At 40.9% G+C, this 26,157-nt stretch overlaps 1 protein-coding gene across 1 annotated transcript in view; it reads left to right on the top strand.

Moving 5' to 3' along the window:
* The window catches only part of ryr2a (ryanodine receptor 2a (cardiac)), a 172,127-nt gene that overhangs the window by 24,000 nt on the left and 121,970 nt on the right, over nucleotides 1–26,157 (top strand). Inside the window, exons 12-26 of the mRNA XM_078279587.1 lie at nucleotides 402–520; nucleotides 1,258–1,391; nucleotides 4,446–4,687; nucleotides 6,867–7,059; nucleotides 7,865–8,069; nucleotides 9,335–9,439; nucleotides 11,394–11,497; nucleotides 12,283–12,366; nucleotides 12,594–12,753; nucleotides 13,760–13,907; nucleotides 14,112–14,212; nucleotides 18,436–18,540; nucleotides 18,662–18,836; nucleotides 23,465–23,673; nucleotides 25,606–25,782. Of these exons, the coding sequence (XP_078135713.1) occupies nucleotides 402–520; nucleotides 1,258–1,391; nucleotides 4,446–4,687; nucleotides 6,867–7,059; nucleotides 7,865–8,069; nucleotides 9,335–9,439; nucleotides 11,394–11,497; nucleotides 12,283–12,366; nucleotides 12,594–12,753; nucleotides 13,760–13,907; nucleotides 14,112–14,212; nucleotides 18,436–18,540; nucleotides 18,662–18,836; nucleotides 23,465–23,673; nucleotides 25,606–25,782 (2,261 nt within the window). The remainder of the gene's footprint in view (nucleotides 1–401; nucleotides 521–1,257; nucleotides 1,392–4,445; nucleotides 4,688–6,866; nucleotides 7,060–7,864; nucleotides 8,070–9,334; nucleotides 9,440–11,393; nucleotides 11,498–12,282; nucleotides 12,367–12,593; nucleotides 12,754–13,759; nucleotides 13,908–14,111; nucleotides 14,213–18,435; nucleotides 18,541–18,661; nucleotides 18,837–23,464; nucleotides 23,674–25,605; nucleotides 25,783–26,157) is intronic.

Genomic DNA, 26,157 nt, shown 5'->3' with positions numbered 1-26,157 from the left:
TCCAAACAAAATCTGTCTTGATGAGTTGATTAGTTTCATAATTCTGACGAAGAAGTTTAAAATATTCCAAGTTCATCAGCTGTGCAAACTGTATTTTTACAGAGTCACAGAAGTGCAGCGTTGTTAAACCTTCATGTCCGGTGTTATTGAATTTCCTTTCTGGTTAGCTGATTGGATCCTTATCTACTCCTTCTCCTTCAAATGCACAGCTGACTGACTGTGAGCAGGTCTCAGTGACTCAGGAGTCTCTTTGTGAATTGCTCTTTGAACAAAAGCGTAGGAGTCTTGATCAGTTAGGAGCTACTTTTAGCCTCCGGATCATTTGTGAATGTGGCCCCTGGTTTTGAATGCTTTCTGTTTATTTGTAGTCATTCTTAATATAGATTTTTTTGTATTTTTAGGTATACTGGAGGTGCTTCACTGTGTTCTGGTGGAGAGCCCTGAGGCACTCAACATAATCAAAGAGGGACACATCAAATCCATTATATCTTTGCTGGACAAGCATGGACGCAACTACAAGGTACAGGCACTTACTTTATTCTTATAGGTATACATGGACAGTATGTATTTATATAAGTTTTACACATGTACAAGCTTCCATTATACACCTTGAAATCAGTTAGAAAAGTGATCTGTAAACAATCCACATGGAAAACTGATTTAAAACCTCCCTCAAAACTCACCTTTTCCTAACGGCCTACCCCATATAACTCCACTCTCTATCGAATTCATGGATAGATTGCTTTCTTTTAATTCTCTATCTCAATTTTTAAGTGTTTGTTTTAATCATATTTTAATCATATATCAACTGTATTTTTGCTTGTTCTAACTGTAAGGTGTCCTTGACTGCTATGAAAGGCGCCCATAAATTAAATGTATTATTATTATTTTGATGGATAATTGTGTGTGGAGTGAATCTGTGGGCGGGCCCTGAAGCTGAGTGCCAGAAGCAGGGCTTTAAATATTAAGACACTTTTTCGCAACTTAACTTTGTTTTAAATTCCTTAAGTGGAATACATTTTAAGAAAATTCCTGAAGGGGACTCACTGAGAAGGGTGAGATAACACCAAGATATTTCTCAAGGCAAAGAAAAAAAAAAAAGAGCTGATGCCTGTCCAATCAAATCTATCAAGAATCCTGCAGTTCTGTGTGTGTGTGTGTGTGTGTGTGTGTGTGTGTGTGTGTGTGTGTGTTTTCATACTGTAACAATAATATATTTACAACACTGACATTATCTGGCATGTGTGTACTGTCTAGGTTCTAGATGTGTTGTGTTCACTGTGTGTGTGTCACGGCGTGGCAGTGCGCTCCAACCAGCACCTCATCTGTGACAACCTGCTGCCAGGAAGAGATCTGTTACTGCAGACCCGCCTGATCAACCACGTAAGCAGGTATACACACACACACACACACACACACACACACACACACACACACACACCCACACACACACCACACACCTTGTGCGCAGACACAGACACTTGATTTAATTAGTGGTGTTCACAGAATTGAGAAATTACAGTACATTAAATTCAATGGCAAATATTGTGATTTTAAGATTGGGCTGTACTGAATAGTTTAAAGATTCAAAGCTTTATCCTAAATCAACATTTGATCGACAGTTTTATTTTATTTTGCATGTCTATTTATTCTTTTAAAGTTTAAACCCGGTATTTCTTCACAGTTGCATATAAAGACTAGGCTACACTAATATTATTAGTAATATACTATTTGTAGAACAAGATTCCAGTGGTTGCTGCGCAGGGTTGTGTTGGAATTTTTTTCATTGTAAACACACTAAAAAATGGTATGCTAGGTTACTGCTCCTGCCAGCCCCTGACGAAGGCACTGGCTAAAAGAACTGGAGTTGGCCCCCGGGCGCTGCGCTGCCCACTGCTCCTACGTATAGGATGGGTTAAATGCAAAGGACACATTTTTAATGTATGTAAATGCTGAGAAATTGAGATAAATAAACAAATATTGAAGTGTGCATATCAACATAGTTTTCTTTAAATTCACAACTGGATTAGCATTGAATGTTTTAAATAGAACTCGGCTAAATGTTGTTTGTAGAGCAGCTACAGTAATGTTTACAAAAGCAAAGTCACTATATAAACTCATTAATATTTCACTGGAAACAATCTACAATGTCAGTAAACTAAATCATATTCATGACAAAAGATGTATTTGTCACAGACATCAACAGATGTCAGTATCAGACATTTATCCTGTCCTCCTCCTCCTCGCTCTGCTGAGGTCCGTTGACGTCACGTCATTGACGTGCATATTAATTAGCCATGTGGAGGAGTGGCTGGTCCGTTTCAGCCAGCAGCTACGTTGACACGAATTTGCCAGATATGTGGCAAACTAAGATGAACAGTAACGCTGCCGATCCACTTCTGCGACACGACTGAAGCGTGTTGCGTCCATTTTCGCTAATCAGAACTAAAGTTTCCTGAGCATTTTTGTAGTAGGACGTCTAGAACAAAGGACCCGCGAGAGACTTCCCCTAGTCTCCCCTGTGCTCTAATTCTATTGGCTAGTCGCATCACGTTCAATGGATTAATTTGCATAAAGATGGGCATCGGCCAGCTTTTTGACGCGCAGCATTTTTTCAAATGCAGCATCGCCTTCCTGGGATGCTTTGCAGGGCGTGTTAAAGTTGCTTGACGTCACCCATAGGAATAAAGTGGAGCGCTGCACGGGACTACATTCAGACAGCTTTCATTTTAGCTTGTTACAACTCGCTAAGTATTGGCTTTTTACTTGCAAAGGTTTTATTGCACTTACTCACAGTAACGAGCATAGTTGTCTTCTACTCGAGCTATCTTCACTTTACTTCACCGTCTCCACCACGGCCAGTCTCATCTGCTGTCCGCTGACTTCGCTCAGTGTGTGTGTGTGTGTGTGTGTGTGTGTGTGTGTGTGTGTGTGTGTTTGTGCTCAGCCCTGACACAGAGCAGGGGAGAGGCTACAGCCTACCAAAGTTTTAGCCCAGTGGCCATCTAAAAAGGACAGCAGATTTTTAGTTTGCTGTGAGAAATCACATCTTTTGGTGTGTGTAGATGGATCCTGTGTACTGTTTACCTGTCTTATATTGAGAGCGTGTTAACGTTTTCATTCATCTGTTGGTTTAACGGTTTGTCTGTGAAGGACAGAAACGGCCTGAATAATATCGTTTCTCAAAATCATCAAAATCATTGGAGCCCATCAGAGTGACTTAAACTCTCTCTGGGAGAAATGTGTTCTCAAAAGGCAAAACGTATTATTAATCATGACCATATTTTGTCCAGTGAGTTTACACTAATGCCTTCAGGACACGCCATCTGCTGCCTCCCAGAAAGACTAACCGTTACTCCAAATCATTCATTCCCTCTGCAGTTAAGCTGCTGAATGCAGAGTAGCTGTCTTGAATGACATGTATTTTGCACAAACCTCATGAGAATCACTTTATCAATTTTATTTTTTTATTTTGTCTCTTTTTATCACACTTTATCGTCTTCATTCAGTTCCTATTACATTTTTTTTTTCTTGTTGTATATTTTGGATCTCGCACTTTCCCATATGCCTTTTTATTGTGCAACCTCTGTCGTTGATGACTGGCTGTATGAATGTGTATTTGTATTTGTATTTTCGGTGGACTGTAGAAACTGAATTTCCCTTCGGGGATAAATAAAGCTGTCTGTATTTTTCTTATTCTTCACGTTTTCAGGCAGTCTTCTGTGATATGTTTATCACCGATGATAATATCTCAATGATGATGAAAAAAACATTTATTGTCAGCACTAAATTACAGTATCTCATTTCAAAGGGCTTAACAAAGAAAACAGGTTGGGAATTCTCAAAGATTAGCCGCTAGATATCAGGATCTGGATGAAATGTATGATTAGTACTGGTAAATATTACTTGATGAAGCCGCTGCATGCACATGCCCATGCTCATTTATATAACCACAATAACAGAAAATCTATTTTGGCTCTAACAATACAGTAGTAAATTAGTTAAGTCGTTAAAAAAGATAAAATTGATTTAATAAAACAATTATTCGAATTGAGGGTTGTTTATTTTTTATTTTTAGGGTGATGACTTCAAAGCTTCATTCAAAAACCTCAATAGAAGCTTCATATGTGGAAAAAAAAAGTTTCAAAGTTCAGAATGCAGTCATTCTTTTTTTTTATTATTATTATTTTTTTGGGCTTTTCTGCCTTTATTTGACAGGACAGCTAGGTGAGAAAGGGGAGAGAGAGAGAGAGGGGAAGACATGCAGGAAATTGTCACAGGTCGGATTCAAACCCTGGACCTCTGCGTCGAGGCATAAACCTCTCAATATATGTGCGCCTGCTCTACCCACTGAACCAACCCGGCCACAAAGTTGTCATTCTAACCCACTGAAAATCTATTTTCAGATAGATGATTGTCTCTCCTCTGCTTCATCTTCCCGACAGTATGCGTCCCAACATCTTCCTGGGTGTCAGTGACGGCTCTGCTCAGTACAGAAAGTGGTACTACGAGTTGATCGTGGATCAGGCACTGCCGTTTGTCACAGCAGAAGCTTCTCACCTCAGGGTGGGTTGGGCCAACACCAATGGCTACGCACCCTACCCCAGCGGGGGCGAGGGGTGGGGGGGCAATGGGGTGGGTGATGACCTCTACTCCTATGGCTTTGATGGGCTCCACCTCTGGTCAGGTGAGGTGTGTGTGTGTGTGTGTGTGTGTGTGTGTGTGTGTGTGTGGAGAGATGATGGTAATAAAACTAGGTACGACTGGTTCTATGTTAAATGTAATTTTTATCTAAATAGTATGTGTACATCTTAAGATAGGACAAGCTACTCTACACCTTTTCAAATAATTAGACACCGTTCGCAACTATTGGCCATATCCTGACTCCTCCGGTCTGATGCAGTTTCCTGTCTTTTCTCAGTGCTTATGCTGAGCGAGTACAAAAATGATTAATTAACACACATCTTAGAATCTACGTGTGAATTTTCTTTTTTAATTTTCTAAAGTCTAATTAGTAGACGAAAGGGACTTTGATGAAACAAAGCAGTAAGAACGCTTGGGCGACGGTATCACTTTACATTCAAAGTGGAAATGAAGGAGCTTTTACTGCATCATTTGGAGTTGTTGAAGCACGTCTTTTATTGTGAAGAATGGCGATAGACCGATTATTAATGCTGATTAAAAAGTGTTCTACTTTGGCCCGGCTACAGCTCTGTGTCTGTCCCTCTGCTTCAGTTTCACTCACCACTGAGTCTGACTTAATGTCCCCCCCCACAACACTATCTGACTATCTCATACTGTGGATTATGTTGAAAGTTTCTAATATATTAAATAATTGCTCTAAGCTTTTAAAGGGTCCTGCACACTGACCATTACGCAAGCAATAATTTATTTCGAAAAATACAACGTTTCGGTCTCAGACCTTCATCAGGTAAATTCACACATTCACCTCAACCATAGCCTTAAATAGTTTGGTTGACTAACCAGGACCAATCAGGTCCAGCTCTTGAATGACGTCATTCATTCACAAAGTGTCACTCCCATCACGGACCGTGAACAGGAAAAGGCAGAAAAAATGCCACTCAGAACATTTAAAAACAATGGATAATCAGACCAGTTTTGTTATAGGCTCATGATCAATGCATTGTCATTAGCCCAATATTTTTCTACTCGTAATCAGAGAGGACACAGTCCATTCAAAAGTGGATCATTACATTGGTTAAATGACATTATAACACTCCATATGTACACCTGTACAACGAACAGTTCCTGAGGATAAACTAATAAGGAAAAAACATCAAATTAGCATAACATGATATTGACATTAAATTCATTGAGCTCTATTCGCAGAAACGACCAGGATTCCCCGGTCGCGGTACACTTTAATGATCATAAGCATGACATCTCCTCATTGCGCTTTTGTGGCATTGAACAAGTCAGTCTTCCAAAAAGGGGGGGCAACCACGACTTGCTACTAAAAAGACGCGAGGATATTTACTTTGCAGACCCTATCGCCAAAAGGCCTTAATGATGAATTTAATGTCAATATCATGTTATGCTAATTTGATGTTTTTTCCTTATTAGTTTATCCTCAGGAACTGTTCATTGTACAGGTGTACATATGGAGTGTTATAATGTCATTTAACCAATGTAATGATCCACTTTTGAATGGACTGTGTCCTCTCTGATTACGAGTAGAAAAATATTGGGCTAATGACAATGCATTGATCATGAGCCTATAACAAAACTGGTCTGATTATCCATTGTTTTTAAATGTTCTGAGTGGCATTTTTTCTGCCTTTTCCTGTTCACGGTCCGTGATGGGAGTGACACTTTGTGAATGAATGACGTCATTCAAGAGCTGGACCTGATTGGTCCTGGTTAGTCAACCAAACTATTTAAGGCTATGGTTGAGGTGAATGTGTGAATTTACCTGATGAAGGTCTGAGACCGAAACGTTGTATTTTTTCTTAATAAATTATTGCTTGCGTAATGGTCAGTGTGCGGGACCCTTTAAAAGCTTTTGATCTGCTACTTTTGATCATATCCTACGCACCTGCCCGACAAAAGAGGTGTGCAAAAAAGCTTTCTTACATTGCTCAAAGCTTTTAAACAAAGCAAAATCTTAATTTTGACTTAAAGATTTTCATTTTCACTGTATATGCATATCGGTTCCAAATATCAGTTATCGGTTTCATTAACTACCAATAATCGGTATTAGCCTTGAAAAACCAGTATGGGTCGATCCCTGGTGAAGAACAGAAGTACGGTCCCGGATGTGTTGACAGCACCGATGTGGATTTGTTATTGCAGACATTTAAAAGGTTCAACTCAAACCAAACTGAAACTCTGTCCTCACTGTCCAGGCTGCATTGCACGGACTGTTAGCTCACCCAATCAGCATCTTCTGAGAGCAGAGGATGTGGTGAGCTGCTGCCTGGACCTCAGCGTGCCCAGTATCTCCTTCAGGATCAACGGCCAGCCGGTTCAAGGCATGTTTGAGAACTTCAACTCTGACGGCCTCTTCTTTCCTGTGGCCAGCTTCTCTGCAGGAGTCAAGTCAGTGCTTTACTGAAAACTGTTCCCACCCTGTCTGCCCCCTTCATGTCAGAGAAACCTTGAGTATATTTTGTCTCACCATCGAACACATAACCATAAAAGTTTATAAAAGGCAGAGCAGAGAGTCACCTTTACATGAGGCCAAAAAAATCATTTCACTTATCTCATATTTTTGTAGTTCCAGTAACACTACAGTATATAATAAAAACCAGCTGCAACCTCTTTGGCCAGATGTAAAATGAAAAAGCTTATTTCTTGCTAAAATACACAGGATGCTATTTCCCTCCACCTACAGTAGAATATCACTTCATTGTATATTGATTTGAATATGTACTGTATATCTTTGTAGAACACTTTTCAGAATGAAAGTTCAGTGTTCCACAATTAGAGATAACATATTTTACAATACTTATTGAACATCTGGATATAAGTAAGCCTGCAAAATTAAAAAGGCAACAGTAATTATACAGTCGAATAAAGACTAGAATTAGGAAGAATAAAAGATATGGACTTCTAAAGGACACTTCTTGAACTTCCAAACACCAAAATAAAATGCATTTGTTTATTATTTACAAATATATATATAACTTTTACCTGTATAACTATACCTGCTGAAATCTGACCAGCCATACTGACAAACAATGTCTAATGCCATTTAATTAACAAGCTGGGTTTTGTGGTGGTACAGACTTGTTTCCTTTGATGTTCAGGAAAGGACATAAGTATTTTTTCCATGTTGAAATCATACCCTCTAAACCTTAATGTCTCCTATTGATTCCTCCTCCTGTCACCTGTCACACTGCAGGGTGCGTTACCTCCTCGGGGGTCGTCATGGGGAGTTTAAGTTCCTCCCTCCTCCAGGTTACGCCCCTTGCTATGAGGCGGTGTTGCCCAGGGAGAAGCTGAAGCTGGAGGCCAGTCAGGACCAGACTGCAGCCAGAGACCTGCTGGGACCCACCATCACCTTAAGCCAGGCAGCATTCACCCCCACACCTGTAGACACCAGCCAGGTACAGACCACTGCCAGTGTTATTATCATCATACAGGATTGTGCTATATTGTATAAATAGGACATTTTTTAAATAAATAATCCTATGAATAAATAGAGAAACAATTATATAATCTAACAATGAAATAAATCAATACATTTTTAATTACTTTATATTTCATTACTATGACATGTTATTTCATCCTGCTTCATGAGCTTATTTAGCTTTACTTATCAACAGTATTAAATGCTAAATGTCCTTTTCCAAAATCTGTTTTGATGCCACTTTCCCAATGAATGTTTTATTTCATACCAATCATGATAGTATCTTTCTGTGGAGCAAAACAAACCAGACTGTGGGCCCTATCGTGCACCCAGCGCAATTGACTTTGTACACCGTCGCATTTATCATTCCTATTTTGCACCCGACCCACAGCGGACTTTTCCCTCCTCAGACTCACGTCGGTAAATTAGGGAATGAACTTGCGCTCCCGGGGGCGCTTCAGCAAAAAGAGGAGGCGTGTTCCAGTGTAAACGTTCCCTGGTGCGATTTTGCCTTTTCAGAAAACAGTTCCGCCACAGACCAGGAAAAACCTAGTCTAAAGTCAGTGGCGCGTTATTCAGATGCTATTTTAAGGGCGCATGCTTGTGTGCACACCGCGCATGCACTTTGCTTCTCTCATCTGACGGACCCAGCAGTTCCCATTTTTGCAAACCATACATAAATACAAGGAAAAATATGGCCTTGTTTTACACAACATTTCCATGAATCATGGATGTGTTGATGACATAAATGAGGAAATATTAGAGGACCTAAGGAGATGTGATGTTGAACTGCATGTGCCAATGCCACTTAACCCAAATGCCACAGCAGCAGCACGGGAGAGGAGAGACAGAAGAGCTGCATTGTCTACAGTGAGGTCATCTCGGTAAAAATATCACAATGCATTCATAACCTCGCCATGGAACAAACGCGCCTGCTTTTAAAGGGAATGTGAGATAACGCTCGGATTGGTTTATTGCACGTTATGCCCAAACCACACCTATGAGTAATGTAGCTACTTCAGACCAACCCATTTTAGATTTGCGTCGGGCACAAGAGTCATTTATCCCACCGGTATAATAGCAACAGCACCCGAGATCCGCCCACAAAGCTACTTGCGTTTGGTGTTTGATACTTGCGTTTCAGATACCCGTTAAAATAGGGCCCTGAAGCAGAAGAGCGATGTCCGAAATGATTGTTAATTTTTGGTTTTTGTGTGTGTGTGTGTGTGTGTGTGTGTGTAGATTGTGCTGCCACCTCACTTGGAGAGGATCAGGGAGAAGCTTGCAGAAAACATCCATGAACTGTGGGTGATGAACAAGATAGAACTGGGCTGGACCTACGGTGCTGTGAGTATCAGACAAACAGCTCAATATTGTATTTGAATTTTGATTGATTATAAGCCCCTTTCACACATGTTCCTCTTTACATAATCTGATGACAATTTAGCATGTTTGTCTCATATTTGATTAAGTGCCCGAGTCACTTTTATGTAAAAGTCATCGCAGGTCACTTTCAACTCTGAATTGAATGCTGACAGATGAATGTAAAGGCTGCACAAAAGTAAACATTCAGAGAGATAAATGAATTGCAGGTATTGTTTCACTGATTAAGAGCTGTTATAAATTTCTCATGTAAGTATCATCTTCTACGCTCAAAAAAATAGGACAAGTTAAACAAAATGTGCTCCTTATATTGTAGACTTTTATGCCAGCTTTGATGGATGAATAAAATAATGTCTAGTATCTTTACATACAGCATGTGACTCAAACAAGTCCAACTTAAAGTCCTGTCATTTAATGCTTGGTCGCTGCTAGACCACATAAAGTAGACTGCATAATTCTAATATGATTAAAAATTATTTTAAATCGTATCGTTAAACTTTTCAACACATTGCTGTTTTCCAGCAGCGACATCGCACCAGCTACCAAACGTGGCTGTTTCTGTAAATGTGCTGTAATGTCTGAATGAAATGGCAGAACTGAGCAGCCTACTTAGCTACACATATTTATCATAAGGGCCTTGGCAATTCAATTCAATTTTATTTATAGTGTCAAATCAGAACAGTAGTTATCTCAGGACACTTAAAAAATAGAGTAGGTCTAGACCACACTCTATAATTTACAAAGACCCAACAATTTTCCACGAGCAAGCATTTGGTGCGACAGTGGCGATGAAAAACGTCCTTTTTACAGACAGGAACCTTGGACAGAGCCAGGCTCTAGCCGTCTTAGGTGCGTCTCGTACAGTCAGTGACAACAGAAACCTAACCTCCCCGTCCTGATGTGGGGCGACACCACCTTGTAGAATCGCCACAGTTGCCTCTGTGAGATTCTGTTCATTTTCATTATCTACCACTGCAGGTGTTCAACACCACCCCCCCAACAGACGGAGGCTGAATGGTAGTTGGCAGAACTTCAACCTAACCTAGTCTTTTAACCCAAGGCCATTACATCTTTCTATAAATACAGAGTTTTCCGTGCTCTGCAGTCATATCGAATTCTAGTCAGTCATTCATATCCACTTTAGTGGCTCATTCAGTGCAAAGCCCAGGTAACCAGGAGGGTCCTCACTTGTTGCACAACTGGGAAATGGGCCTGGGACTTCTTGCACTACATTCAGATATAGTCTCGCATTGCCAGACCCCTATCCACAGCGCTGCGGAGGAAGGTCTGGCTAGTTCACACAGCATTCCAGGATGGGAGAAAAAGTGCTCTGGTTTATTGGCATTTCTCTAAACCAATCACAATCGTCATGGGTGGTGCTAAATGCCAGACGGAGCCACGGTGCCTCTGCTAAATAGTCTCAGGAAGGAACTTGTTTTGGTGGAACATGTGTATGTTCAAACGTAGTTTTAGTCGTTCAACAGAAAACTCAGATTGGACAGATAGTCTAGTTAGCTGTCTGGATTTACCCTGCAGAGATCTGAGGAGCAGTTAATCATAGTCCTCACAAATCCACCGGAGGTTAGAACACCAACACAAAGAAAGAGGAAGGGGACGGACATCCAGCCAAAAATAGGCACATCCGGCGGAACCTCCGGCGGCACCACAACAATCTGTAAATGAAACATCGTCGATATAGACTAATTCAGATATTACTCATCACATCCCAAACAGCCAGTGATACCTGTTCAAGAGCAGAGCTCTCAAAAATGGAAGTTACATGGATGTAACTCCAGTTCTATAACTTGATGCGTCCATGTGTCCCAAGGTTCTCTGACCCTGACATCAGAGGGTGCCAAGCAACAGACTCCCTTACTGTCCTAACCTTTGCTTTGTTATGTGTGGCTGTGTGTATCAGGTGCGAGATGATAACAAGCGGCAACACCCCTGTCTGGTGGAGTTCTCCAAGCTTCCTGAACAAGAAAGAAGCTACAACTTACAGATGTCTCTGGAGACTCTCAAGTAATGCATCAGTGCAGTGAGCAACATAAGATATGACATTTAGATCCAATATTTATCTGTGACACCATTAAGCCCTGATGACATGATCTGTTCAAACTGTACATACAACTCTAAGATTCCTTCTCTAGACTAGGCAGTTAACTCACTAAGTACGCTTCCACGCAGTATAGACCCAATCACAATGTTTGTTTACTAAAACTTCTGAGTCGAAAACTGCTGCGTCCCGTACATACAATGTAACGGCTCTGAGCAAACGGGGACGAGGAACAACTGGATATACTCTCATCTCCTTCATCTAAAATGCATGTTTGATGCTTTCATACAGTATGTCAACACTTTCACTAACGTTAGCTTGGAGAGCTTATTTACCTGTTGGGCCACAGACTAAAGAAAATAACACCACAGACTAAAGAAAATGACACCAACCGGCAATGAGATGTTGCTGTTTGTAACGCTAGATTTGGTTTATCCAAGATGCTAGCAAAGCAACCCAGTACAGAAAATAAGCACAGCAGAAACGTGAGATAGGTCAGACCTCTGTGTTAAACTATATATCTTTAAATGTTACAGTTATGGCTGAAAATGACAACAGCAATAAACAAATTTGACGATATCACATATCTCCGCAAATCAAGTCATTTGTCTACCCAGATGTGATTTTTGTGTTAGTCACGGTGATTCGGTCCATAAAGGAGTATGGTTAATGGTAACATGTTTGGGTCATTATCAAACACCTGAACACTAAATTACGTGTTTGATCATGTGTGTGTTTGTGTGTGTTGCAGAACTCTCCTGGCGTTGGGTTGCCATGTTGGCCTAGCAGATGAACACGCTGTAGAGAAAGTCAAGAGCATGAAACTGTCACCAACGTAAGTCACCTCCACCAAAAAAAACAGGGACATGATGCAGAATGATACTTACATGATGTAATGATCCAATGATGGGGACAATGGGACATTTAATGAAGTGATTAATAGGGCAGAACAAAAAGGATATTTAGATGATGAGATCACCAGAGGCTTTTAGACATCAGTCCATAAAGGTTGTCGAGCAGCTGGCTAGCTAAAGATTCCCTGATTCAACTCTATCTGTGCAGCTATGAGTTGTCCGGTGGTTATAAGCCTGCTCCTCTGGACCTGAGTCACATCAAACTGACCTCCACCCAGGAAGCCATGGTGGACAAACTGGCTGAGAACGCACACAACGTCTGGGCAAGGGATCGCATCCGCCAGGGCTGGACCTATGGCATCCAACAGGTAGGAGAGACTGTTGGTAAATACTGGGCACTGTGTGTGGGTTTGTTTATGTGTTGAGACAGAGAGTGATGACTTTGTGTTTCCTGTATCTAGGGCTGGGTACCGAATTCCATACTTTTTAGACACCGACCGATTTGCCTCTAAAGTATTGAGTATCGAAAAATGCCCAATTTCATTTGAGTCAGCTAGCCAAGATCTAATAATGCTGTTGATTGGCTGTCTTATTAACGTTACACGTCATACAGGCAGGCAGGAAAAACTCTACTTGATGCACAGAGACGGGGCTCACGTAGTAGGAGCTGAAAAAGAAATAAAAAGATTAGTGCCGTAATGTTGTAATTTGTTTTTGTTGGTAAAAGTTTTTTAATTTTTTTTTCCGAAAAAGTAGCATTTAGGAACCTGGTATCGAAGAATAACGGTATCGGTATCAAACATTTTTGAACGATACCCAGCCCTGACTGGTCTGCTCCACAGATGTACACACATCAGGATGGCAGCTGTGGTCCGATTGGTTACTGTCATTCAATCCCTATCTGTCCTGTGTTTGTTTTTTTGTTGTTGGTGCCCAATTCACAGAGGGACACTCTGACAGAAACACCTACAGCTACTGTATTGGGCCAATCACAGCCATGCCATCTTGGTGGGCAGGAATCCTGAGTCTAAATAGTCAAACTAAACGTAGATTCCCTATTTTTCCTTCAGCGGCAATATCACTATTTGGTAGTTCTGAGTGGCTCATGGATAACGCTGAAGATACAACGCTTTCCCCAACTCAACCAGTTAGCTGACTAGAACCAATGGTTATCTCCATGCACAAAGAAAACTAATGGTTTTTTTTCCGTTTGTTTGCTGCTCCACTGAGCTATAGTGGTTGAATGTGTCTTGCTCAGTGATGGTAATGAGGAACGGGCAAGCACTACTGTTTCACTTTCCCCACCCAGCACTGCATTCCTATAAAGAAATTGGTTATTTAGTTTATATTCTTCTGGCTTCTTTCTCTTCTGAGGACGTGAAGAGTCGTAGAAACCCTCGCCTGGTCCCCTACATTCTGCTGGATGAGAGAACCAAGAAGTCCAACAAAGACAGTCTGAGAGAGGCCGTGAGGACTCTGCTGGGATATGGATACAACCTGGAAGCTCCTGACCAGGACCATGGTACAATACATAACCTTCATTGTAGCATTCATTCAATTACTTGTCTTTTTTAGGAATATTTGTACATTTTGTATAATAATTGTTGGGGGCAAAAATGACAACCCTCATTATACTAAAGTACAACATGTGATGGTAAGATGTTATTGGTTCCATGATAATGTACCCATAACCCCCCTCCCTCCCTGCCTTCTTCTCATCCAGCAGCTCAATCTGACCCTAGCAACATATCTACTGAGAGGTTCCGCATTTTCAGAGCAGAAAAAACCTACTGTGTTAACGCAGGGAAGTGGTACTTTGAGCTGGAGGTAAGAAGAGACATGATGAGAGATATGATAATGCTCTGAAATATACACTACTATTCAAAAGTTTGGAATCTCCAGCCACAAAAGCTCAGATGGCTGACAGATCTACTCTATGTTTAAATGGTCTTTCATTCTTTCAGGTTGCAGAAAGTCCTTTTTTTTAAATAGATGTTATTTTGTATGAAGGGTTTGTTTTGTACATGAAGAACAAAACACTGTACAATGGTTTAACCAGACAGGAGACAGATATCCCTCTGAGCACCAGTTGAGTAACAATAGAAGAAACCAGCAGTCATTGGTAAAAGAAACTGGAAGCTTAGCATCATAATGTGGCAGATTTAAAGAGGAACAGGTTTCACAAGCACATGTTTCATTGTTAAGTGCACAATAATGCAGCCTATAACAAGCAGGAATGAACAGGCAACATATTGCTTTAGCAAAGCTCTTCTTCAAACTTCACAATAGAAACAGAAGGTTAGTCTAGGGCAGTGGTTCTCAACCTTTTTTGTGCCAGCGCCCCCCTATCCATTATCCATGTCCCTAACGCCCCCTCAAAAAAATATGTAGGCTAATTGCCCTGAATATTAATGATTACGCCCTAATATAGGCCTATTTTTTATATTACTATATAAATATAAAATAAATATATAAATAATCAAAAAATCATATCATTGAATGACCAACAACACATGTATTAGTTTCCCAGGTATCAAAAAAGCCATGTGAATAGAAATTATATATATTTACAGGTTTTTAAAAAAAATGCAACCATTTGACATTCAATTGAAATAACAGCAGCCAATCAGAACGACTAGATATGTAACATTCAAACTATAGGTATTATTAGGTATTATCAAAAGGCCTGCTGCATGTCCCTGGTGTGAACCTCAGCACCTTTATAAGATGACTGTAATTTGAATGTCCTTTTTTGTTTGTGAAGTGACCTTGGGTGTCATGAAAGGCACTTTAAGTAAAATGTATTATTATTATTATTATTATTATTATTATTACAAACACTAACAGTAGCCAATCAGAAACAGCTAGCAATTTAACATTCAAATCTATTTTTCATTCAAATCTAAATCTATAATCGAATTCTTCCAACGGAAAACAAGCTGCACTTATCAAGGGGTAAAAGCAGAAGGATTACACACATACACACACACACACACACACACACACACACACACACACACAAAAGTATTTTGGTGATGACATCCAACTTGAAGAACGACACCTAGCCTACTGCAGAATGGAAATAAGTTTACAACCTTTGAAAGTTAGTGAGAGCCCTTTGTTGATGTTTAGAAGAGTCTAGGTTAGAAGAGTCTAGGTTAGAAGAGTCTAGGTTAGAAGAGTCCAGGTTAGAATAGTCTAGGTTAGAAGAGTCTAGGTTAGAAGAGTCTAGGTTAGAAGAGTCTAGGTTAGAAGAGTCTAGGTTAGAAGGGTCTAGGTTAGAAGAGTCCAGGTTAGAAGAGTCTAGGTTAGAATAGTCCAGGTTAGAAGAGTCTAGGTTAGAAGAGTCTGGGTTAGAAGAGTCTAGGTTAGAAGAGTCTAGGTTAGAAGAGTCTAGGTTAGAAGAGTCTAGGTTAGAAGAGTCTAGGTTAGAAGAGTCCAGGTTAGAATAGTCTAGGTTAGAAGAGTCTAGGTTAGAAGAGTCTAGGTTAGAAGAGTCCGGGTTAGAATAGTCTAGGTTAGAAGAGTCTGGGTTAGAAGGGTCTAGGTTAGAAGAGTCTAGGTTAGAAGGGTCTAGGTTAGAAGAGTCTAGGTTAGAAGAGTCTAGGTTAGAAGAGTCCAGGTTAGAATAGTCTAGGTTAGAAGAGTCTGGGTTAGAAGAGTCTAGGTTAGAAGAGTCTAGGTTAGAAGAGTCCTGGTTAGAATAGTCTAGGTTAGAAGAGTCTAGGTTAGAAGAGTCCAGGTTAGAAGAGTCTAGGTTAGAAGCGTCTAGGTTAGAAGAGTCTAGATTAGAAGAGTCTAGGTTAGAAGGGTCTAGGTTAGAAAGGTTAGAAGGGTCTAGGTTAGAATAGTAAAGGTTAGAAGAGTCTAGGTTAGAAGAGTCCAGGTTAGAAGAGTCCAGGTTAGAATAGTCTAGGTTAGAAGGGTCTAGGTTAGAAGGGTCTAGGTTAGAATAGTAAAGGTTAGAAGAGTCTAGGTTAGAAGGGTCTAGGTTAGAAGAGTCCAGGTTAGAAGAGTCTAGGTTAGAATAGTCTAGGTTAGAAGCGTCTAGGTTAGAAGCGTCCAGGTTAGAAGAGTCTAGGTTAGAAGAGCCCAGGTTAGAAGAGTCTAGGTTAGAAGAGTCTAGGTTAGAAGAGTCTAGGTTAGAAGGGTCTAGGTTAGAAGAGTCTAGGTTAGAAGGGTCTAGGTTAGAATAGTAAAGGTTAGAAGAGTCTAGGTTTTCTATCGCCTGTCTTGCGAGTAAATAGCAGAAAACAACGTTTGGAGAAACGCAACCCCATATCGCGCTGTGTTTTGAGGTGTGATAATCCTGTAGCCTGCAGTAAACAGTTACATCACTGCCTCTATCGCTTCCACTAGAAAGTTTTAAAACACCAAACACAAGCCCTAACTGCCCGGGAGTTTATGAAACAGCTAAATGTTCGCCAAACAACAAAGCACAGTCGATATCTCTCGCTCATCTCTTTTCTTTCTCTCTTTCTCCGTGAAATGAAGCTGCCTTCAGGTGCAGTAGGAAACGTTGTGTTCTATAAACGATCTGACGAAAAACTGTTACTGTGAAATATAAGGTCTACTTGTGCTACATTGGTGGGTTAAAGAACACAACAGGACGTCGCGGCGATTGCTTTATTTTTTATTTTTTAATCTGAACTCAGCTTCACGTAGTACAGAGCTCATTTAAGATGATGCTCTGACGTCCCGTTTCCATGAAGGCAGCACGGAGCTGCGCCAAACAAAGCTGACAGAAGCACAGAAGAGTTCTGATACCTGTCTCGTCCAGTCGCAGTGCCGTGAACTGGCAGGTTTTAATGTTGCAGACCACTGGTTTTTAGTAGTTTAAAGTGTAAACATGTATTGTTATTGTGAATCTTTGGATTAAACTAGCTAACGAGCTAAGCATATTAACGTGACGCAGTTTGATGCTAGCGGGCTCAGGCAGTGCAGTATTTTGGAGAGTGCTACTTGCCGACCTGTGGATGAAACCAAATCCCAAAAAATTACTACAGCTCTTGCAAAATGGGTGGCAACTAACTGCAGACCTGTCAGCATCATAGAGGACCCGGGTCTTAAAGTGGTACGGTTGACATGTTCTGACCCGTCTTATACACTGCCATCAAGGGGGACAGTAGTTTCACCATACACAGCCTGTATGACACGGAGAAAGCAGCTAAACTGGAACTGCTGCCAAGTGCAAACTCTGTCTCATTAACCGCTGATCACTGGACGTCAGTGAGTAATCAACATTATTTAGGAGTTACTAAACACTAGATTGACTCTGGCTGGACTTTACACTCGTTTGCCTTAACGGTGGTTGTTAGCGTTACATCTCAGTCAATTGTTCTCAATCCTTGTTAAAAATGTAAAGGTTAAATGTCCTGCTGTGGCATCTGGTTTTTGGACCATTTAGTTTGTACTGTATAAGCAACGTGTTAGTGTTACATCTCAGTCAATTGCTGTGGTGTTTTAGTTAGGTACTTGGAGGAATTGTGCAATAATGACAGATTCACACATTTGTTTACAGTAAATAAATAATAGTCAAGTTCGTAAAGTCACTTTCTTTGCATTCATTTGATTCCCAATCAAGATACACTGGTAAGAATTGTTTTCCATTGTTAATATGTACTTAAAAACAGTTCTGAAATGCAAAATAATAGAATTTTAATTGTGATAAAACATGTGATTAATCGCGAACTTCAGCGATTAATTGCGATTAAACATTTTTAATCACTTGACAGCCCTAAAATGAATACATTTGGTGTCTGAATTATACAGTTTTTTTCTCTGTTCAAATTGTTATTTTTGAAAGAAAGAAGAAAAAAAACATAAATGTTAACAGGTGATTCCAAAAGGTTGAAAGGTAGTGTGTAGTAAGATATTGACTATTAAGAAGAATTTAGCTTAACCAAGGAATCTTCACAATCCCTATTCTGATCGAAAGTTTTCTGGGTACACGTGCAGCTATGGCCAAGTTATCACACTGAGCTATTGCTGTTTCTTTTTTTTTTACTGTTCCTAAACTGGATATCACCCGGTTCCTGCTTCTCCTCCAGGTATTGACTGCAGGAGAGATGAGGGTGGGCTGGGCCAGGCCAGGATGCCTCCCAGACCAGGAGCTGGGATCAGATGACCAGGCTTTTGTCTTTGATGGCTTCAAGGTGGCTGGATTTTTCTTTGCTCCATTTGTTCAGTTTCTTGGCACTGCAGTAGAAGCAATTTTTTTATTTATTTTTTTATTAGTCCAAATGTCATAAAATGTGGAAATGTCTTTTTTCTTAGGTCCAGCGCTGGCACCAGGGTAATGAGCACTTTGGGCGTGCCTGGCAGACAGGGGACGTGGTGGGCTGCATGGTGGATCTCAACGAACAAACCATGATGTTCACACTTAATGGAGAAGTGCTGCTGGATGACTCGGGATCGGAGCTGGCCTTTAAGGACTTTGAAGTTGGTGAAGGTGAGTGCTGCGTCATTGACCACACACACACACACACACACACAACATTACAAGGTGTTCGCAGGGTCTAAAAACAGTATTAGTAGTTGATAAATCAATTTAGTGAAAATGAAGGCCCTTAAAAATGATTAAATGTGCAATATGTAATACTGACAGCTAGTGTTTAAAATAGTTACTGCAGTACAAATTCAAAATACTGGAGAGCGTCTTGTCCCCCACCCCCTCCTCCCCAGACTCAAAGTTCACGGAGGTTGCCAGGCTGAGACCGCAGCATCCAACAATGTTGCTAGACGCTTGACTCACATAGCCAGACATTACTTCACAGCACAGCGGAGTAGCTAACGTTAGATGCTGGCTATATTGACAGTCATAGAAGCCCGTGCTCACGTGGAGCTCTGTACCCAGTGACAGAGACACTTTATTGGCTTTAAATTACTGCAACAACCGCTCAAACACCACTACCTCGCCGTCCTCTCTACCTGACTGACAGACACACTTTCTCTGCTTAAAATTACGGCAAGAACCGCTAAAAACACCACTACTTTGCCGTGCTCTACACTGTACGCTGTATCTTGTTTTAAAAATGTATATTTTATCCAAACAGGTTGTATGTAGGATTCTGTGTAGTTTATTTGTGTCATTCAGCTGGATTTGACGTTATCTGAAAAGGATAACTGTTAGCGTGCTCACTGACTCCTGCTGCTTCGTATCATTAACATCACCTAGCTAATGGGGAAATGTAAGTTTTCGCACAAATGCTTGGACGACAAGGAGTTTGAACCATGGCTGAGGCCCGTCTCTGAAAATAACCGTAAGGCTTAACAATAGAAATAGAATGACAGTAAAATGGACATTGAACTGTTTGCCATGGTCATTTGACTAGTTCAAAACAAAATGGCGCTCAACACTGTGCATTAGAGCTGTCAGTCTTCCTCTATAATACCATTCGAATTCCATTTTTTTTTTTTTAATATTCAAATAATATTTGAATATTTAATGCTCATATGTACCACACATGTACTCAGGCTTATGCATTGTCAGTGCCACTATAAGCATGTGGTTGTTGTTACACGTTCTGTCCACCAGAGGGACTTCTAACATCAGCCTGGCCTTGAAGGAGACCTACGTCACGGCGCATTGCATTTCTTTTCCACCACGAGCACACAGCGACAAACTCAAAACAGAGAACTCTGTAATGAAACATTATCTAACATGTGTATTGAAGCGGCTCTGTTGTAAAGGCCAACGGTGCTCGGTTAGCACACTGACATCATGTTAGAAAGCACAGCCGAAACGATTTGTCATAAACTAAGTAACACTAACAATATTGTTAGCGACGATGCTAACAGGATTGATAACTAGCTAAGCCAAACGGTGCTGTCACTACTATTTTAGTGATTTATAAGCAACCTGTTTCTTGCACGTTACTGAGAATACAGCTGTTAGAAGGTAATATATGAAGTTGACGCTAACTCTGACAGCTGTAGGGAAGCTAACATTAACTTTAGCTGTCTCCATGAAGCTCCCAGCTATAAGCTCCTATAACCCTGACAGCTGTAGGGCAGCTAACATTAACTTTAGCTGTCTCCATGAAGCTCCCAGCTATAAGCTCCTATAACCCTGACAGCTGTAGGGCAGCTAACATTAACTTTAGCTGTCTCCATGAAGCTCCCAGCTATAAGCTCCTATAACCCTGACAGCTGTAGGGCAGCTAACATTAACTTTAGCTTTCTCCATGAAGCTCCCAGCTATAAGCTCCTATAACTCGCAACGCAGTTAGGAAACCAGAACGCACTAACTAATGTTAACATAAGCATTCTGGCTCGGTGGATGTTGATTTTAAAGTCATGTTAAAACTATTTCCCATCCTTCGAGCCTGTCACTCCCCCCCTGCATTGTGAGCTAACGTTACTCGGTACGTAACGTTGGCTCACAATGCCTTGTGTTTCTCAACCCCGTAACTTTTTGTTCATCAGACGTGACATGAGAAGAGGGAGATTAGCTAATGTTAGCCAACCTATTAATAAAATAAATCACATTGAAATAGTAATTTCAGCATTCGAATAGTATTGATTTTTTAACTATTCGAATTATATTTGACTTTCGGAATTCATTCCAACAGCCCTACTGTGCATTGACCATCGAAAAATAATAAGTTAGCCTGCTATAGCGGTTGGCAATGGCAAATAGTTTCTTTTGACTTGTGCTTGTCAGTGTAAATTGAACTCATTTGACACTCACCTGGACTGAGACGGGGGGCATGCATTTCTTGGCAGGTAAAAAAAAAAAACAACTGCCAAATATTGCGTGACTTTGGAGTCAAATTGTTTTACCAGCACATATTTTGGGCAGTTTGGGCCCAACAGTGTGAATTACATATATGTGTCTTCCTGCCTAAAATAACAGGGGTAGATCTAAAATAAGTTCTGCTGAATAATGCTTCCACTTCTTAACTTTTTGTTGAGATCAAACACTGTTGCCAGCTCATAAGGCTGCATTCAGACAGGGGGAAACAGAGATCCTGCCATTTGCCGCAAGATTAAGCGGCGGTGGCAGTGTTAATGAAACGGCCCATTTGTGTGACTCCTGTTGTGTTCTTCAAACCCTTCAATATAGCACAAGTAGACTTTATATTTCACAACTACTGTTTTCCATCAGACTGTATACTGTAGATCTCAACGTTTCCGACCGCACTTGAAGGCAGCTTTGACAGAGGAAGAGAAAAAGAAAAGAGACAAGCGAGGCAGATCGACTGTGCTCTGTTTTTTGGAAACATTCGGCTGTTACACAAACTCTTGGCCAGTTCAGCAATTTTGGTTTGTGTGGCAGCGATAAAGACAGTGATGTTTCCTGTTTACTGTATGGGACTCTCACAGCGCCTCAAAACACACAGACAAGTCTGATCTCCAGTTACGTGATTGGCCACCGCAGCGCGACGTGGGGTCAGTCTCAATTTTTCGCCGCAGGCCTGCTGTTTTTTTTTTGTGTGTCCCCCCTGCTGCAAACACCGCCGCAGCTTAAACGCACTACCCCCATTCAAAATGAATGGAAAGACCTTCGTTTTTGGCGCACCGTCTGACAGCCAACGCAGGCTGTGTGAATGTCCACTAAGTTGTGCTGTTTTGGCTCGACATTGTGGATTTCATATAAGACCAGGTGTCTGACAAATGAGGGGATGCAATTCTTGAATTCTTGGTGATGAAGTCTTAAAATGTATGAAAAGGATCTTAAATTAGGTATTAAATGGTAATTCATTTCACTTCAGGTTTACTGCATATTCCCTGCTTTAACACAACATTACTTTGTAGCCTTGACTAACAACAAGGCTCCCTAGTTGGAATCCTTTTCCTCTGGTTCTGTTGTAAACCCTTTGAAACAAGAGTCATGCCAATTATAGAACAAGGAGTTCACTATATGCTTGATATTATTAGTGATGAAGCTTAGTAGTTGCTTACACACCACTCCCCCTTGTCTCTAAGTCTGGTCCTTTGATGCAAGGGCAGATTTATCTGAACATTTTTCCAAGATGAAAGGACATTGGTCGTGCCTGCACTCAGCTGTGTAATATGTAATTGTCAGAAGTGATCGCTTAATGTCTATATTGCTCTGTTGTCTTTTTTTTTTTTTTTTACTATATATTTTATTTCATGTTACTGTTTTGTTGTTTTTATAACATGAAAAACATCCTACTGTGCCTAAAATCCAGGATGTTTTCATTGTTCTGATATAACAATATGTATTTTGCTTCATAATATTTGTTTTTGTTTGTCTTGTGTGGGACCCCAGGAAGAATAGTCTTCACTACGGTGATGACTAATGGGGATCCTTAATAAACAATACAAACAAACAATCAGGACAATATTGAGTTGCATAAAAGGTTCCTCTATGGATAGTGTTAGAGGTAGTAATTAGGGCCATCAAAATTAACGCGATAATTCTGAGTAATAATAACAACGACTGCAAATTTCTTTTTAACACCCCTATTTTTTTTAAAGCACGATTAACACACACACAGACACACACACACACACACACACACATGTTCTATGAGGTTAAAAACAATGATATTGTTACATTACATTGTTACATTTAGCTGACCAATGTACTTGTACAATGTGATTGTTGCTAGAATGCATGAGGTCCATTGTTTTGTGTTGTGGTGTTGAGCTACTTAAATTATTATTATTACCAAGTAATGTTACATTCAGGTCAATATGGCCATCGGTTGTTACTTGATGGGCTTTGAGTTAGCCATATTATGTTTATTATTATGTTTTTCAGCATATTTTTAGAGGATACATTACCTTTGAGGTTATTCTGGAGAATATTATAGACAGTATTGTCATTGTTTTGGATTGTTGCAATAATGATAAACATTTGCATAAAGCAAGCATAGTTGTCCGCTCTCATGTTGATAAGAGCATTACAAACTTGAAAAATATCTCTTTTAAACTACATTTAGAACAGATAAAAAATGTTGCGATAAATTTGCATTTAATCGGGAGTTAACGATGGACAATCACACGATCGATATTTTAATTGATTAATCGATTGACAGCCCTAGTAGTAATGCACAAAAAGCTTCATCTTAGTATTTGATTTTAGATTTTTTTTCTGTCCGTCTCCAGGTTTTATCCCAGTGTCCAGTCTGGGTGTGTGTCAGGTGGGGAAAATGAACTACGGTAAAGACGTCAGCACTCTGAAGTACTTCACCATCTGCGGCCTGCAGGAAGGCTACGAACCGTTTGCTGTCAACATGAACCGGGATGTCACCATGTGGCTCAGCAAGAGGCTGCCTCAGTTTGTTCCTGTCCCCCTCAACCACCAACACATAGAGGTGAGGGGGTATCACCTGCAATACAGATCCACGTAGCTAGCACCTGCGAGAATCGGCTGTCGTTTTTAGTAGAACTTCCAGTGGCTCTGGCCTGAGATCTGGACTGAAATGTAATCCCTTCAGACACATTTTAAGACATTTCTAACTAAGTTTTTGTCTGAAAGGACGGAAAATTTGAGACGAGTTGAAAGATGTTCACAAGCAGAGATGTTCACAAGTCGTTTTTTGGAAGTCCAAGTCAAGTCTCAAGTCTTTGATGGGCTCGAGTCCAAGTCAAGTCTCAAGTCTTTGATGGGCTCGAGTTCAAGTCAAGTCTCAAGTCTTTGATGGGCGAGTTCAAGTCAAGTCTCAAGTCTTTTTTGCCACGAGTCCAAGTCAAGTCTCAAGTCTCTGGCCATCTGATCTGTCCCTAACACTGTATTGTTAAATCTTATGAATTCAGAGCATGTCCTGTAGCTACCATCCAGACAGTCCAGTATCAACATCAGTTGTAGGATAACTTTATGGGGTCTACTTAACACATCCCTCTAGACCTCGGACCTGGTGAAATATTAACCTAAGTCTGTCTCATCATATGGATACAACTATAAAGATACAATGGGCTGTTCCCAGCATTAGCACAACACTTTGCGATGGTTAGCTTGTTACCTGTGACAATATATGCTAAATATAACGTCTCTTTCACTCAAAAAAATGTCTAATATGGAAGTGGAAATCAAGAGAATAGTGGCAGCGCCACACCAGTTACAGAACAACATGCATCTCCGTGTCAGTCCAAATTACGCACAATAAGCAGTATGAACTCACTGATGTAATGCCATTTATTTTCTAAGTGTTAGTAGGCTCAGTGAGACTGAGTCCAGCGCGAGGGAGACCTGACTCAGAGGAGGAGAGGTTAGTGAGGCCAGCGTCTCCACGGCAGGTGACAGTGTGCACGGATCCGCTGCGCCACGCATGGATGAAATAATGAAATAGTAAATAGGACTACAGTAACAGAAATATGTGCAGAATTAAGACCAAGTCAAGGCCCAGTGTTTGGTGGACCGGGTACACCTTGTTCACTTAATAGCCTACAAATCATCCACGGGATCAATTACGCATCACATGAGTTTGCCCCCCCCGACACAGCGTTTGTTCCTGGGGAGATGGATCCGTGCGTCCCGCCTCCTGTGCGCCATGGATGTCTGAGCCTCAGCAACCACTAACTATAAAGATACAATTATCCTGTTCCCAGCATTAGCACAACACTTTGCAATGGTTAGCTTGTTACCTGTGACAATATATGCTAAATGTAACGTCTCCTTCACTCAAACAAATGTCTAATATGGAAGTGGAAATCAAGAGAGTAGTGGCAGCGCCATACCAGTTACAGAACAACATGCATCTCAGTGTGAGTGACTGACCTATTTGGGTGCGTTTTGAGATGCCTGATGAAGTTCGACGTTGTTGATCCGGTGCCACACACCTTGCATGTAGCTGTTAGCTTACTGCCACCAAGTTATTGAAAGCAAAACTAATGACAAAAGGCACAACTCCAGGAGGACTTGGTGTCGCCATCCTCAATGTATTTTGTTTTATGTGAGTGTGCACACATAAGGCATAGAGCATGCGTTACGTTGCACATTATGGCAAACGGCAGGGGACATGCAGCTCGTCATACGTTTCCCCAACGTATATGCGCCAATAAAAGAAAATAGAAATACATGAATGAATTTAGATTTAAAAAGCAATAATTGCATGAAAACATGTTGACGAGTCTCGAAGCTTGAGTCTGAAGTCTTTTGGGTCGAGTCCGAGTCAAGTCTGAAGTCAGCTGTTTGTGCGACTTAAGTGCGACTCCAGTCCGAGTCTCAGACTTGAGTCCCCATCTCTGCTGAAACGTTGACAGTACACACAGAACTAATGTTTTTTTGATTTTTCCTTATTTTTCAGGTGACGAGGATAGATGGGACAGTGGAGTCCTGTCCTTGCCTAAAGGTCACTCAGAGGTCCTTTGGCTCCCAGAACAGTTACACTGACATTACCTTCTACAGACTGAGCATGCCCATAGAGTGTGCAGAGTCCTTTTCCAGAGCCACACCTAACGACAGCCTCTTCTCATCAAAGAGGGTAACAGTACCACAAACACACAGACATGTACTCATGCATACGCACATACAGTATGTCAGACAGATAGATATACAGATATATAGTATACTGACATTGACCGACAGATCCTCGGTGTGTAACACACACTCAATGCAATCCATCTGCTGTGTAGCAGGTCCCTCCATTGCCCAAGCAGAATATATTGTATGTTCTTTTTTTTTAGATAGGACAGCTGAAGACAGGAAAGGGGGAGAGAGGGGGGGAATGACATGCAGCAAAGGGCCGCAGGTCAGAATCATACCTGCGTCCGCTGCAGCAAGGATTAAGCCTCAGGTGTGCCAACCAGGCGCCCCTTTAGTGTATATTCTGATATTCTTCACAATGTACTGCTCACAT

The sequence above is a fragment of the Sander vitreus genome, chromosome 21 (assembly GCF_031162955.1).
Source record: "Sander vitreus isolate 19-12246 chromosome 21, sanVit1, whole genome shotgun sequence".
Classification (NCBI taxonomy): Eukaryota; Metazoa; Chordata; class Actinopteri; order Perciformes; family Percidae; genus Sander; species Sander vitreus.
This window is presented reverse-complemented; position numbering and strand designations above follow the sequence as displayed.